This window comes from Hemicordylus capensis, chromosome 3 (genome assembly GCF_027244095.1).
Source record: "Hemicordylus capensis ecotype Gifberg chromosome 3, rHemCap1.1.pri, whole genome shotgun sequence".
In the NCBI taxonomy this organism is placed as follows: Eukaryota; Metazoa; Chordata; class Lepidosauria; order Squamata; family Cordylidae; genus Hemicordylus; species Hemicordylus capensis.
Window position 1 is genome coordinate 186,234,550 of NC_069659.1, and position 16,956 is coordinate 186,251,505.

The 16,956-nt window shown below is 40.9% G+C and overlaps 1 protein-coding gene across 9 annotated transcripts in view; it reads left to right on the forward strand.

Moving 5' to 3' along the window:
• The window catches only part of AKAP11 (A-kinase anchoring protein 11), a 60,158-nt gene that overhangs the window by 22,965 nt on the left and 20,237 nt on the right, over positions 1–16,956 (forward strand). For 7 of the 9 annotated variants that reach the window (XM_053306460.1, XM_053306457.1, XM_053306461.1 and 4 more), the window contains 5 exons: positions 851–895; positions 2,892–3,026; positions 4,693–4,954; positions 5,642–10,277; positions 16,445–16,600. In XM_053306460.1, coding sequence (XP_053162435.1) covers positions 851–895; positions 2,892–3,026; positions 4,693–4,954; positions 5,642–10,277; positions 16,445–16,600 — 5,234 coding nt within the window. The remainder of the gene's footprint in view (positions 1–850; positions 896–2,891; positions 3,027–4,692; positions 4,955–5,641; positions 10,278–16,444; positions 16,601–16,956) is intronic. The other 2 variants (XM_053306465.1, XM_053306466.1) reach the window with 1 other exon arrangement.

Here is a 16,956-nt window from a genome sequence, read left to right on the forward strand (position 1 = left end):
AGTCTCATTTAGATTAATGGGACTTAAGTTAGTCATAACTAATCTGTTTAGTTATGTCTTGTCTTTTATTTCAGTGGTTTTATTTCAATGGTTTCGTCGAGAAATTAGTTTGGATGTCGCCCACCATGAGTTATCAACACAATAAAAGCTATTTATAATGCTGTGTGAATTTTTTTAAGCTCATGCAGTTTTAACATAATTCATAAAACTATTGTGAAAAAGATTTATGCCAGCATTGACCATCATTCACATTTTGAAAGGAAAAGAAGTGAGTCTTTAAAAAATTATTCCAATAAATCATAAATTGGAGTATAAAACAGTGTTCTAGATTTATTACTGATTAAACAGCTAATTTGATAATCACTTACTCCCCTGGTCTGTTTTTTCCTTAATTAGGGTAAGGATTACTGGTCAAACCACAGCAGCATCTCTTGGAACTTTTTGAACAAAAGGTTCCCTTGTCTCCATATTAAAACTACATGCGAGTGTACCTGCAGGTTTAAGTGGAATGCAAAACCTGCCATGAACCTCGTATACCTCCTGAGTCTTAGACAGACATAAAGTACATTGTGCCGAGTACACTGCACCACATCCTGTCATTACATGGCACTTGCTCATCTCTCATAAGGGTATTGAGTGGTCCTATGCAAGGCCCTGGAATGGCCAAAGAACACAAATGGCCTGCACTTTGAACATCCTGGGTAGTATGTATAGAGGAACTTAGTAGTAGAGGATATTCACGCCTCTCGGTAAAATGTGTTTATGGGAAGCTATCTATCATAGAGACTTGGGGGCCTTATGTAAAAAATTCTTCTAGTCCATATTTAAGTATTGTATATTTCACTTGCAGGTCACATTTCTGTGTTTTGCTGATGAGACTGCTGTTGCTCCTAAGGTATGGTAGCTGCTTAAAGCACCAGTTGATATTCAGAGTAAGGAAGTAACAGTGCAGTGAGTGAACAGCCTAATGGCACTTCCAAACTAACTCCACTGGGGAAGGGGCAATTTTTGATGTCCCCCACTTTCTCCGGAAGCCCTCTGTGCCACCAAAAATATGTCCTGAAGGGCTGCACAGTGTGCAGCCCTCAGGGATATATTTCAGATGACACAGAAGGGTTCCTGGGGAAAGGTAGAGCATTGAAAATTGTCCTTTCCCCAGTGCAGTTAGTTTGGAAATGCTGTTAGTGTGCTTCTCTTACTGCACCAGTCGCTTCCTTGCTCTGAATGTCAGCGACTGTATTCAACTTGAGACTTTAATTGTGTTCTCTCTTTGTATTATAGCATTCATAATCATTTTTCTCAGGGTTGGAGATAAAGTTATTTATGGGTAGCGGTGTTAATCTGTTGTAGCAAAGCAACAGAGCTGTGTGATATTGAGAGATAAAACAGTAATGAATTTAGCTGTTATGTAAAATCCAAAAATAACTATTAGTAGTAAGTGGATGTTAGTGCTATTGATAACTTCATTAGCTCTACAATCCTTATTTTCCTTCATACACCTGTGATACAGGTCACTACAAATCCCTTTTCCAAGTCGAATCCTAGTCTTATATGGTGACTTCATGGAGTTGGAAGTGATAAAAAGACCGTTTAGTTTAATCCTCTGCTATGTGGCAGGAGCACACAGACCTTCTAAAGATCAGTCTGTATAATTCTGTCCACAGTCAAGAATTATGCTAACCTCAGGAACTGTAGTCAGCTTCTCCTCTTTCCTTTGCTGCCTGCCCCTGGCTTCTCTAGCTCTGATGAACAGAGTGCATGAACTCCGGGTGGGTGAAGGCAAAGCTGCCTGCTTTAAATCTGGAACAGCAGCAGCAAGGCGAGCAGGGTGTGCCTTAGTAGAAGGAGATGGGAACGAAGAGGAGCAGTGGCATGGGTTCTGGGCCAGGGGGTGGGGCTGGGCACCCAGGAGGGGAGGGACTCATAAGTAAAAGAAGAAGGAAAGGGGGAATCAACAGCATGCTGCAGCCTAAGTGGCCAGCCAGTGGGTGCTGGGCTATTGTCCAAGGGAATGGGGCTGGCATGTCAGGAGGGGGCAGGGCAGCACATTGCAGTCACCTCATATGGGTGAGCCAGCCCTGCCCAGCATGCCCTCCCTCTTAACCATGTTTGACTGTAGCTAACTGTGATTAAGAGCATTCCCAAATGCCAGTTCAGAAATCAGAACCCTACTTAATCCTAAGTATAATGCTTAGAATGAGTATGAAATTCTATAGTTTAATGAAAAGCAATTTTTAAGATTTATAAATATGGAATAGTAGAAAACACAATGAGCCCGTTCTGATACTATCCAAATAGCAATGTAGGTGCACTGAGGTAATATCAGAACACTGGACTACATCAGGGCAGCCATGTTGGAAACTCCCATTTGGTCTGGCATTACTCCAGAAAGGAGTACAGAAAGGAGCCGTGCTGCAGCAACTTCTATTATACTTAAGTAATATCAGCGCTTCATAAAATGGCAGAATTATCAATTTATGTACTAAAATATGCTAAAGTGCCTTTATAGGAGTCAGAAATTGACCAATTACCTTCCTTTTTGAAGATTACTTTTGGTTAAGAGGATTAACACTGCTTCTTGATGAAATTCAAATTGAATGCCTTATTTTCTGCCTTCTACTTGCCTGAAGATTTGCTTCCACCGTGCAATAGGCCAATGAGTTTTTCTTTTTGCTAAAGTTGTTCTAAGCAATAAGAAGTGGTGTTGCCACATTACTGTTCTAATTAAAATTCCTGGTTGTAAATAAAACAAGGTTCTGTTAGTGTGGGATTATGTCTTGGCAAATGAATGGTGTGTTGAGTTGGCCACAAGCTGCTGAAGTTTTATAAAAAGGAAAGTTTTCTTAGTATGCATGCATTAGCCTTACTCAAGTGTACTGTGTCTGCTTTAGGAATTGGCAGCCATGTCTATAGAGCTCCCGGATCTTCTGAAATCGCTCCATTTGTGCAGTTTAAATGAAAATGAAATTCTTTTTCTAAAGGATATACATAAACCATTAAGAACTACTGATGTCCTTAAACAAAAGGTAAGCAACGGTCCTTTTTGTAAGATACATAAATATATGATTGGTAATATTGTTGAATTAGTTTGCCTTTCATAAGAGTCCTGTTATGATGATACAGCATTCTGAATATAAAACTCAAATTCAAGTTAGTGTGAGTTAAAAAAACAAAACAAAACCTTGTGTTGGAAATTATTGAAGCTGTGTGATTAAACTGATTGCAAACATTGGAAGAATTAAGGTGAAGTCTTGGTAACAGAATCAATATTCCATAATGGAAAGCTGCTTTGAATATTTCCCTCAATATATTCAGGGAATGTATTTTTTAGCCTACTTTCCTTAAGGAAATTGATCCATGCATTACGAAGTTGATAGAGGAGACACACACACACAGAGCTGGGTGATCTCATAAGCATACTTTCCTTAAGGAAAGTAAGCTTATGAGATCACCCAGCTTGCTCTGTGTGTGTGTGTGTGTGTGTGTGCGCTCTATCAACTTCACAATGCATGGACCAATTCGAACCAAATTTGGAACAGCTGTAGTGACACATGGGGACACCTTGACAGCATAGTTGGTGGTGATGTCATCCACCCCAGTTCAAGATGGCGGGCATGTGAATGTTTGAGGTGAAAGTGGGCTAACTTGTGAATCACCTAACCGATTTGGACCAAATTTGGAACAATTGTAGGGACACATAGGGACAACTCAATGGGTTCGTTTGTGATGATGTCATCCACCACAATTCAAGTTGGCAGATGCATGAACATTTGAGGTGCAAGTGGGTTAACTTGTAAACTTTCTAACTGATTTGGACCAAATTTGATACCATTGTAGTCATACATAGTCAAGCCACCTCATGGTGCAGCGGGGAAGTAACTTGCCTGGGGAGCAAGAGGTTGCTGGCTTGAATCCCCGCTGGTATGTTTCCCAGACTATGGGAAACATATATATTGGGCAGCAGAGATATAGGAAGATGGTGAAAGGCATCATCTCATACTGCTCAGGAGGTGGCAATGGTAAACAACTCCTGTTCTTCCAAAGAAAACCACATGGCTCTGTGGTTACCAGGAGTTGACACCAACTTGACGGCACAACATTAATTTAGTGATACGTAGGGACACCTCAACGGTGTTGTTTGTGATGATGTCATCCATCCCAATTCAGGATGGTGAATGCACTGAGGTAGAAGTGGGGTAACTTATGAAGATGGCAATTATCAATTAAGATTATAGTGAAAGGAAAGTAGTCAGATTAGTTCTTACCAGAACTTCTTCTTGTTCTGCTAAAATTATGAGCTGAAGCTTGCTGGTATATCCTAAATGTGTACCCTTGTGGCTCAGGAAACAATTGTGTGGCTCCAATTGAATGAGCAGAATGTCACTTTTGTTGGGCTTTGTCTTAGCATCCCCCTGAAAAGGCATTCCCGGGGATCCTCCAGAATGGCATGGTATGTGGTGTGGTGGGGCTTCTGTGAGGGAATAATCAGAAATTGGATAATATCTATTGATTCTCCCTTCCCATTGTAGGCCCCCTCCCCCTTCCACATCCCACAGTATTCTCGAGGGTTCCAGAGTAGTCAACCTGTTTGTTTATTCCTTATATTGTACAACTCTAGATCCAAACCATTGATTTTAGACTGGTAAATATTAGTTGATGACTTATACTTTCCCCCTTCTCTCTCCTTGTAAGAATCATCGATCACGAATACTGTGTGTGATGAGACTGTCTCCTTCACTTCCAAGATTCAGAGTTGATTCTGTTTTTACTTTGCTGAGCAAGTATACTGCTGGTATAAGATGTACTGTGGAAATGTACTTGTTGCAGAAGCATCTGTCGGACATATCCCACACAGAGGAGGATGACACTAATCACTCAGTGTCATCAATTGAGGATGATTTTGTTACTGCTTTAGAACATTTAGATGAAGATGAATCTGCAAAGATAAACTCTGGTTAGTGTTTCTGCAGTATTGTGACAGCCTAAATAGTTTGGATTTTGTATTGTATCTGTAAAGGGATTTTGTACTGTAATTTTTATTTTCTCAAAACATTTGCATATATATTAATGACACTTTTTTTTAAAAAAAAGCAGTTTTTTATTAAACCAATATCATGTCCTCCAACAAAGAATTATTCTCGCTTAAAACATGATTTTACTGAATAAACAATCATTTTACAGTCCTTGCTTAATATTCTCCTGTCATATTCATATTTTTTTGTTTTTAAAAATGTTTTTTTTTTTTTTTTGTAATGTCTTGACTTCAGATTTCATCCTTCTTCTTGAAGTGGGAGCTTGTGATTGCATCAGTATAAGATGCTCTTGAAATAGAATCTAAGTTCAGCTTAAGATACTGTTTTTCTTCTTCCATCTAAAGGAACCATATACAGAATAAAATTCATAATTTAAGATGTTGGTAGCCTTCTAAGGCTGCAATCCTATGCACACTTGCTTGGGAGTAAGCCCCACTAAACTCAATGGGAGTTGTTCCCAATAAAACATTCATAGTGCACCTCAGTTGTTGACAAAAGTCTACTAAATGTCATACTATTTATTGTTCCAGCTACAGTTACCTTGCGATCTTTACCTTCAGGAATATTATCTGGTAACCATTTTGTTTTGTTTCCCCCCATGGGCATAGGTGAAGTTACACCTGAGAAACATCAAGATGCTACTTCACAGACTATCCCTGGTCATCATTTAGAATCTGTTGATCCAAAGATTAATTCCCTGCGCCGGAAGTCAACTGTGAAATCATCTGCTTCTCTAGTTAACATCTTGGAACTTAAGGAATTGTCATCGTCTGTAAAAAGTTCAGTCACAACTTCTATTTCGGATCCTTGGATACAGAGAAGTTTCTTCAGGCCACACAGTTCTTCTGATCAAAGTCTTAACCTTTTACATAAAACATTGTTTTCTTCCTCTCCTGCTGAATCATCAGAGTCAGATTGCTCTAGCCCAAGCCCTGTTATTTTCTTAGATGAAGAAGGGTATCAAAGAAGCTTAAAGGCAAAGCTTCAGCTACCAAAAATCCCAGTAATGAAAGATGGTATAGAAGATTCAGACTCTGAAGTAAGTGAATTTTTTGATAGTTTTGACCAGTTTGATGAACAAGAACAAACCCTTAAAAGCAATTCTAAACTTGTTCAGGATCCTGTCCTTAGTAATCAATCCCAAAAGAAAATGATTTCATATAAGTCATGCTGTACAACAGCTGCAACGAATCCTCTAAAATTCAAGTTTGATCGTCCCACTCTTCCAGCCAATGTAAGAAAGCCAACTCCTCGCAAGCCAGAATCTCCATATGGCAGCCTCTTGGATGTTCCAGATTCTCCCCGTCCTGTGAAAACATCAGGTGAAGACAGTGGAGGATTGTTCAGCCCTATCAGATCATCTGCTTTCAGCCCATTAGGCGGTTGTTTTTCAACAGAGTGCCTTTGTCGAGTGGGTATCAATAAAGATACTATTAACCAAAACCACAATTTACTTTGTCACACACACTCAGATTTTGCAAATAATATTTCCATTGAAATCCTGGGTTCTGTCTTTAGTTCTCGTTCATCATTATGTAGATATGCACAGGAAGCTTCCAGCAGTAATAGGACTGGCTCAAAAGAAGACAAAGGTCACACTGCAAAGGTCAAAGGGAAAACTGCTGGGAAAGAGCTAGATAAGAAATGTAAATCTAAACACAAATCATTAATGGTTAAAGACCACATCCAGAAATTTGCATCAGAGCTTGTTGAGAAGAGTTTTGGCAGTGCTTTTAAAGATCTTCAGAAAGGTGTTACTTCATGTACTAATGCCCTCTGTCATTTAGCTGCTAAACTGACTACTTCAGTATTTCAAATGGCTTTTTATGAGATTGGGAGGCAGCAAGCCATTTCATTGAAGAAGAAAGCTATTAATGGACTAGCAGGCTTTTTGGTGAGTGAAGCAATAACTGGTGCTTTAAAAGAGCTACATTCTGTGAAGCAACAAATATTTACCAATACAGTTGCAAAATTTGCAGCAGACCTTGCTGAGGAACTTATTTTTGAGGGAATAATGGAAGTATGTCAGTTTTCACACCCATTAACACCAACAGCTTTTCAAGACTGGTCCTTCCAGTATAATGATAAAGTTGTACGATCATATGCCAAAGACTTGTCTGAGTCAGTTATTCAAGAGGCTTTCATTGAGTTATCTCAAGTTGATGTGACCTTTACATCAGAAGCAGCGATTAGTATTTCCATGGACAACGTAAAGTATGTAAGTGCAGAAAGTATGTCGGCGTCAACTCAGACCTCCAGTGCTCACTCTGAGGTTCCTGATAAAGTTCCAGTAGCTATGAATCCAGTACAGGCATTTAGAAAGGAATATACGGTCCATAAAGCCTTGTTCTATACTTCTGGCCTTGCAAGTTCAATTCCTGTGCCCTTAGCTGGAAGCATACTTTATCAGCGTCGTTCTTCATCTGATGACATAAAGGCAAGGATTCATTCAGTGTTGGATGACAATCAGAAAGCATACAAAGACTCTACACTGCTGTGTTATGCAACAAAAAAGAGACAAGATGAAGTAACATCTCTCAGGAGCATTTACCTGACAGCAGATAACAGTCCAAGTAGTGAATCTAAGGTACATATTTTATGTAAGCAAAGTGATTTTAAGCAAGCAAATAATCCTGAAGTCAGTAACATATCAGACTTAACCACTGGAATACCAAGCATTAGTAATTTTTCTGGCACAATGGTAGATATGATAGTAACAGAGGCATATGAAGCAGTCACCTCTTCCAAAGTTTCTAAAACTGTAGAGCAATACACGGATATATTACAAACTGAAAAAAAGCCATATTTGCAATGCATTGGTGAAGACACCTGCAAGAATGTGTTTGCTAATTATTTGGCCAAGCGAATAGTAAAACAGTCTGTAGATGAATCAAAATCTGCATGTTCCGCTACAAGTGAGAAATTAGCATACTGTGTGGGATTAGGGACTAATCAAAAAAGCAATAGAAAAGAATTTTCTAGTGGAATAAAACCATCTGAAACAACAAAGAGTGTTCCAGTAATTGTGGGGCAGCAACAGATGCCCCTGAACAGCTCATCTAAATTTCATGTAACTCCGCTTTATTCTAATAGATGTTTGCTCTCAGACTGTAAAGACTCCGAGGAAAGAAAAAAACATGTAGCTTGCAGGACTTCTACATGCACATCCCCTCCTTGTTCTGCTGTATCTTTCATAAAGCACATTGAAGACTTATCAGATTCAGAAAGTTGTTCAGTCAAATCCTTAAGTAATCCACTAGAAAAGCACAAAGTGTATAAAGCAGCAGGATGCACTGCATTTGCTTATGAAAGAGTTCTTGACATGAATACCCTCACTTCTGTGATGTCAAACTGTGATGATGCATTTCAAAGAGAAGATAAATCGAGCATTAGAGATGGGAATGTGTGTGTAGTGCCAGACACTCCACCACCAACCCCTTTAACACCATCCCAGGCTGGTTCTGAGTGGAATTTAAGAAAGTTAACAAAGAAACTTAAAGGTGAACTAGCAAAGGCGTTTGCACCTGCTACACCCCCATCCACACCTTACAGATCAGAAATGGATGGAATCTATGAAAGTGAACATCCCTACTTAGAAAAGGAAGAGTTTATGTTGAAACTGATGCGGTCTCTTTCTGAGGAAGTTGAAAGCAGTGAAGATGAAGAGCGTTCTGAAACACAGGCAGAGAGAGTTAAAGCACCAGTAAGAACAATAGAGTATGCAGATCATCTAGCTACTCATATAATTTCTGTGGCAACTGAAATGGCTGCTTCGCATTTAGTTGACAAAACAGTTCAAATGGAGAATAAACATTTTCAGCGAAGTGTGAAAGACAAAAGATGTGGGTATACTGCAATTAGAAATGTTCCAGAAAAAACATTAAATTCATTGTGGGTTTATGCTGGTGATACGGCTGGAAAGATTGTTAGTGAAGCTAAGAAAATGGTCAAATCAAGACATTGCAAGTTTTTGAGGGTGAAGCAAGGTAATCATCAGGCCGATGGTTTTCGTTTTAAAAGAAACCATGATGAACATTGGTCAAAAGGCAGGAAGCATCCCTTGGCAGATCAGTGGTCTAGAGAAACAGACTCTTCTGTACTTTATTTACCTCAGAGTTCAGAAGATCCAGGCCTCACCTCCAAATATCCAAGTTGTGAAAGTGTAACTGATGAATATGCAGACCACATTATTCGGATTCTGAAAAGAGAAGGTGGTCACAGTGAATTAATAATGGATCAATTTGCCAGTAGGCTTGCTTACAGATCTATCAAATCTGGTATGCAGCAAGCGGCCAGGAAACTCAAGGCGAAGTATACTAGAAAAATAGCTCCTGCCCAAAGCTCAAAGATAAACAGTAAGTTTGAGCTATTTGAGACAGTAAACAAGAATACAGATAAAGATATAAAAAAACAGAAAAAAGGTTACATTTGTCAAATTGGAAAGCAGGGCTATGAGAATAAATGCAGCAAACACAGAACTGAGTGTACAAAGTTATTAGATTTCTCAGAATCCCTTGCTCATAGTATAACATCTGACGTCAGAAGAAAATTAAAAATGTCAGCAGCTTGTTTGCCAAAATCCTTAACTGACTCTTGTCTGTATAAAAAATCTAAGGTTGATAAAGTCACTGATCTTACGTCATTTTCTAAAACATTTCCGCCATTCAGTTGCAAACAAAAGCTCTATCATAGCACAGGGAGTTTAAATGAACATACCTACAGAGACGGTATTATTCATGCCATAGAACAATATGCTAGGAAGGTAGTAGATGACACTTTAGAAGTAAGCTTGGAATCTGCTACTCTTCAGACTACCGAAAACTGGACAAATGGAGATAGGTCAACATATACAGAAAAGTTGTCTCCATTTTCTGCAACTGCTTGTAGATACTGCAGTATGAAGGAGCATCAGTACTGTACAGGGCGTTCATCTTTGCACCTGCCTGGACAAGAACTCTATTCTAAAGTTCATCAGGTTCCAAATTCAAGACTAGAAGGCATCTGTCCAAAATCTTACATTCTTCCCCTGGATATTCCCAAAATTCATATCGATATGGATGAGAAAGTAGTATTTGCTGAAAATGTGGTTGCTACAGCTTTTGACAAAGCGGAGAGGCAGCTTAGTAACACAAGTTTGGCAGCTGATAGTGGAATTGGCCAAGATGGAATCAGCCTTGCTGAAAGCCTTACAACAGAAATAATGACTTCCTGTATGACCAACATGGGTCAGGCTGCCAACATAAGGTAATGCTCATTTCTTGTTTTTAATATATTGCTTTCAAACTGCATTCTATTTTGCAAAGCTGTATTTCCATAATTCTACACTGTTAATTTATAAAACAAGTGTCATATGAATGTGGTATTTAGTCATGTGATAAAGCTTAAAAACAATGACACGTAACAATGTTGGAATGAAAAATAGTCTTTATTTGCAAAGTTTTAGGACACTTATGGTGGAAAGATAAATGAGGTATCAAATTAATAGGGATATGTTTGAAATGCGATTCAGAAGCCAAATCGCAGCACAATCCTCTTAAAATTGAGGGCTCCCCAGCCCCTTTAACGCTGAGAAGAGCTGATCCTTCCCTGTTTCTCCTCCGCTCGCCACCATTGCCATACTGGCAGCGCTCCCCCCAGCTGTCCTCACACGCCAGTGGCGCTTTCCCCCAGCTGCTCCCCTGCGTTGCTGGCACACAAATGGCCAGGGGTTTGTGCTGCGATTCGGCTTCCAAATTGTGTTTTGGCATATCCCTACAAATTAAAGCACAAAATACTTAGATTTGCAGAAAGTAGACAAAAGCGGGGGGTGGGGGCTGTGGTGATTGTAGGCTGCTGCCTTTTGAAAATCTTTGAAAACCAGTTGTGCTGGAGTTCAGTGGATGGAACTTAATCTCCCCTAGCCATTGGTTCAGCATACAGTATGTCTTTTCCTTTTGGGGGAAAAAAATCATTGAGTATTTCTCGAGTTAAGTTCCCATAACAGGTATTCAATGGAGGGTTGAAAATTTCAACTCTTCCTAGTTGCAACTTTTCCCTTCAATAAATATGACTACCAGCCGCACCCTTTCAATGTGAACCAGCTGAGCCACCATTGCAAGCCGACCTGTGTGTCTAGTTCGACCATCATACAGCTGAGCAAAAACCCCTGAAGTGATGCTGTGCTGGGCTAAATAAGAACAGTTGCTTAACCCACATTAAATATAAAAGAGAGCCTCCATTTTAAAAGTTGCATCTTTGCCCACCACATATTGTGCTGGTATTACAAATTTTAGGGTGCATGTACTCACACTTTGCCTTGGTCTTTCAGCTCAACATTGGGCTGGGGAGAGATGTTCAGGCAGAAATTCAACAGGCAGAAGGTTAATTTCTGCCTGCATCATTGCAAGGTTCAGTGCTTCACCAAAATGTCACCTACTGAATTTCTGTCTGGATATTTACTACAGCAGGTGGCATTTGGGGGAAGAACTGTTCTTTGTAATGATGTATTCATCAGGCACTTCTTTAGCATGTGGGTAAGAGCATTCACCTATGGCATTCTGCTAGTGGAAAACATTCCACTGTGGACCTGAGTTCTTGGGTGATTTAAAAAAGAAAGAGAGGTATCTTACCTTGGCCAAATATAGGTCAAGCTGGTTAAGTGAAACTAGTTTTCAAATGACTGTATCCTAGTCATTTATCAACCACTCTTCATTAAATTTGGACAGGTGGTGGTACATTGCACTCAGTTGCTCCTTTGCAAATTTAAGAGCGATTAGATAGATTGTTTGATTTTATGACCACTAGAATTGGGGTCATAATGATGGAATTTAGTTCAGCACTTAATCTTAACTATACATTTAAGTATTCTGTTTTATTGCTGCCAGTGATAATTGAGGCTTCTGCCAATTTTTTCATCAATGTGTAACTTTTGCCAATTTTTGTACATGTACACGTACACCTTTATTCTAACAAGTGGGAATTTGAAATGAAGTCTCAAGACGTACTCTAGAAAAGGCCTGTGACAGAGAGCAAGTTAGTCATCTTTCTAAAGATTCATTGTGGTCTAGTGAATATATCTTAGTCTTGGACTGGGAAGATTTGGTTTAAAGTTCCCACTCAGCCACAAAACTCAGTGAATGATCTTGAGCTAGTGACTATCTCTCGGCCTAACCCACCTCACAAGGTTGTTAGAATAAGTGGCTATGGGAAATAATGTATTGTGCCTTAAGGACCTTTAAGCAAAGACGAGATTGAGCAATAAATAATAATAAAATGAGAAGCAATTATACTACTTTCCAGAAAGGGAGCAGTAATTAAAAAAAAAAAAAAATCTAGCTGTTGGATGAGGATCTTCTTCTGACCTTAACAGAGGATTAATTTCCATTTCTTCCATCAGCCACTGGAGGGCGATGAATTCCTGACAACCCAAATCGTCTATCCAACAACTTCAAGGGGGAATTTATTTACAAATATCTCCCACTTAACAAAAATATTAGAAGTATCTGTGTATGTATGTGGTATGTGTTTGTGTGTGCATGCACAAACACAAACCGTATTAATAATTGTAAGTAAAGCCTTAACCAAAAAAACCAAAACACATGATAAAATTCCTATCAGTGTATCTAGTTTAACAGTGGTAGGGTTTAGTATGAAATACCATACATAGCTTTAATGTTAATATGAAGGGGCTTCCCAGATCCCTGCAGGGTTGAGTTCCAATGAACAAAGCTATAGAGTCCATCTTCTAAAATCAGGGCCATGACTGAAAAGTTATTATTCTAGTGGCACTCAGGTGTAGCTTCATTAATAGCTGAAATATTCAACAGAATCTTACCACCTTATTAATATGGAAGATAAGTATATATGTATGCAGGACTCAGGCCATTATAAGTAGCCTTTAAAGTTACCACTATTATTTATTTTATTTTATTTTATTTTGTACATTTATATCCCGCTCTTCCTCCAAGGAGGTAAGAGAAGCTCTAGTACATGGTTATTTTTATCCTCACAACTACCCTGTGAGGTAGGTTAGGCTGAGAGATACATGACTGGCCCAGAGTCACCCAGGGTTGAATGGGGATCTGAACTTGGGCCTTCCCGGTCCTAGTCCAACACTCTAACCACTATGCTATGTTGGCCACTGGTGGGGGATGGCCTCCATGGAAGCCAGGTGAGTGGTGGAGCCGATCCGCTACCACTGGGAGTGCTGGGCAGCGCTGCTCAGGGCATTTTGCAGCTGCAGCTGGAACGGAGGTAAGCACCTATTAATTTGTGCTTAAAGGTGCCTCTCATTGCCCCCACCCCCACCCAGCAGCACCCACACCGGCCGCTCCTGCTCCCAGTCACAGATATGTACAAATTAAACTGTGTTGGTCAGAGATAGTAATAAAGATACTACTACATATTAAACACTGGAGATTGACTGTAGCACCTATAATAGCACAGCTCCAAAGGTGTCAAACTAAATTTACTCAGCTTTATTTTCAGAATGCAGTCTTGACGTTTATGCTAGTTTATGGCTATCTTGAATTCTCCTAGAAATATTTGAACCAGGGGCGTAACAAGGTTGGCTTGGGCCCAGAGACAAGTTTTTAAAATGGGCCCCCACCACCACCCGTCATCCGTCACCACCTTCCTCTCCTTCTCCTGGCCCAATGTAGACTCTGCTAACTATCCCAACTAGTTAAAAGGTGTAAATTACAGCACAGCAGAACCAAATTTATTGACTGCCTGACTCCCTTAGACTTGAGGCGGTTTACATAATTAAAACAACAACAGCGGGGTGGGGTGGGGGGAAACACACACACACCCCTAAAAGCCTGGCAGAATAGATAAATTTTCAGAAGTTTCTTAAAGGACGGAAGGGAGGGGCATTAGGAATCTCAGGAGGCAAGGTATCTCAAATAAATGTGAGGCTGGATGGGATGGGATACAGAACAGGCAGAAAGCAGATTATAATCATGCAGGAAATGAAATGGCCATGAATGGAACCTTGCACAACTACTGACCTTTCTCCAATTTGGGAGAGCTAGGAAGAGAGGCTTCTTCTCCTTCATCATGTATACTTTTAAAAGACCCATAGGATCTCATGTGCCAAGGACAGGTCTGTAATGTTTGAGTGATTTCTCCACTCTCTTACCTAACTTTGCATGTTAAGTGATTAAGAGTCAAAGAACAGCCTTGGATGTTAAAAGGGGGTTGATAAACGGAGCCAAGGAACTGTGAAAAGCACACACTTGTCACTCTTCTCTTGTGTGTGCCTCCCCACTTCTGTTTTCCTAATGGGAGGAGGAAGGGGGAGTGGAGCGTTGCAATTAAAAATGAATAAAGGCCCTTTGCGATGCTCTGCTTCCCCTTCCTCCCCCCCTGGGAAACATAAGCGAAGCTTGGGCGGGTGGGCAGCCATAATGCCCCAAATAATGAATTAATATGCCCACTCCCACTGCCAGACATGCAGCGGGCAGGTGGGGGGGGGAGTGGGCCATAATGCCCCCAAATGAATCAATGCCAACAGGAGCAGCACGCAGCAGCACTCTAAAGCTGCCGTAGCTCCTCCATCTCCATAACAGAAGAACTGAATTTCTTAGAAGTGGCTGGCTAGCCTGGTGGCTGGAGAGGCTACAATTGACCTCCTCTCTTCCTTGCTCTCCTCAGCATCTGTCGTCCAGAAAGCAGAGCCAAACCACCCAATCATGTGCCTGCCTTTCCTTTCTTTATCATGTGGGGTGCCGCCTACCAATGGATGGGGAAGGAGGAGGAGCTGACAAGGGAAAAGGGTGGGGATGGGGAAGAGGGAGGGGAGGAGGGCAAGGAAATACGGCGTGCTCGAATGAACATGGAGGAATTTTTTTAAAACCCCCTCAAATAATTCAAATCAAAGAAGCTGCGGCAGGCGCTGGGTGGGGGGAGGCACGTGACATGTAGTTTGGAGGGCCCCCCCAGAGGCCAGGGCCCCTAGACAGCTGCCTCCCCTTGCCCGATCATAGTTACGCCCCTGATTTGAACCTGCTATAATGTGAGCCTCTTTGTGATAGGTTTCTTTCAAGATAAGGCAGTGGGGTTCCTAGGGAACAAGTTGACTGTCTAGTGTATGCAGGCAAACTGAGCTCTTAAATACTCTTGAACTTGGATCACTCCTCCTAGGCCCCATCTCCACACTTTGAGTGTCCAGACCTTCAGGGGCCATTGCCTGGAGCCTGGCACTCCTCCTCTGTTCCAGCTGTTCTCCCTGGATTGCTGGCAGCGCTGGTGTGGTGATGGAGCAGAGACCGGCTTTGTAGGTTCCACAGATGCTGCCTCGGGATTCCTTCCCCAGAGCTTCCTCAGCTTCCCCCTCAGTGGCGTGATCCAGATCAGCTTCCCCACTCTCCACTATGTTGGTTGGATCCAGGATGGGGGCTGGAACCAGTTCCACCCCCTTAGTCTCTGATTCTGAGTCGCTACTGGAAAGAGATCAGGTGGCAACAGGCTGAGTCATGACAGTGCTGCACACTTCTGGTGTGTGTGTGGGGGGGGGCGCGCGGGGGGGACACCTTTATGGGAAGGAGAGCCCTGTACTGCCCCAGCAATGGCAGAGAAGGTGTTCAGGGGAGCGCAGAGAGGTGTAGTCCTTTCAAGTGCTTTCTCCAGAGCTCTATGGGGAAAGGTCTGCACTTTCCTGCACACCTTCCCTGCCATTGCTGAGGCAGTATGGGGCTGTACGTCCTATAAAGGAGCCCCCACCATCACCATACCAGAAGCATGCAGTACAGATAATATCGCAAAGCACAGCCCTAATTAAGTAAATAAAGAGGTCAAGATCCCAAGAACTGTATTCTTCATACAATTCTACATGCCCAAGTAAACTTTGGTCTTGTTTCCCTTGAAGAGAGAAAATTTAAAAGTTTCAAACTACTCTTCCACTGGCTACATTAGTTTTATAAAGCAAAGAGCCAATTTGGTAATGTGAGCACAAGCCACAAAAATATGTGTAGATATCTAAAATTAGATTGGCTGATGTGATTTTACACATGTGCATCCATCCCTTGTACATAAAAATTCCTTTCAGCGCAAAGACATTTGGGACTGTATACAAGTTTTGAGAACACAGTGTAGATTAAGTCAGGTTCCACTTGCTCTCTTTAGCTAGAAGATGCCCTCCATAATCCCGTGAGTTGCTGGTAGTTCAAAGGAAAGGAAGTGCCCACATGCTCAGAGGCACACTCTTTTATAACTTCACTAGTTCCAGTTTGTAGAAAAAAAGGAATGGCTGCTTTCCCAAAAAAACAAAATCCCCTAAACACAGACTTGCCAGCACCTAAGACATCTTATCTTCTTGGTCTCAGATGTTGGAGGATGGCAGAGGGAAGAAGGGGAACTGTCCCTTAATTGGGGAGTGTAATGGAACTGTATGTAGAACAATAATGATATTATCATTTTTAATTTTTGTTTAGTTCTGTGGGAAAAGAGGGATTTAATTCTGCCGAATCCATAGCCAGCCAGCAGATGAGTCTGAGCACTGGTGATGACAGCACTGGTAGTTGGTCTAATCTGAGTTTTGAAGATGAACATCCTGATGAGAACAGCAGCTTTCTCCACCTCAGTGATAGGTGACTACCTATATATTTCTTATACACTCATTGGCTTCATTATATGATTTCATCATCACTACTGGATTAAAAAAATGACTTTTAAAACATTTGAATTTGGCTTCATGAAGGTGCTATTTTCAGTAGCCAGAAATTTTTAATTGCAGAGATTCAACATCTTAAATATAATTATGTAAAAAGAAATCCGTAATTCTTACCTTTCAGGCCAGTGTGATAAACTTTGTGGTGTAAGAGGAAATAATACTCTAAATAAACTAATTAATTTGGGAATGCTAGTGACATGGGCTCTAAAAAGTTTACTTATATGGGTTCTGTCTTTAGAGGCCATGTCACTAGCACTCCCAAGTTATTTATGT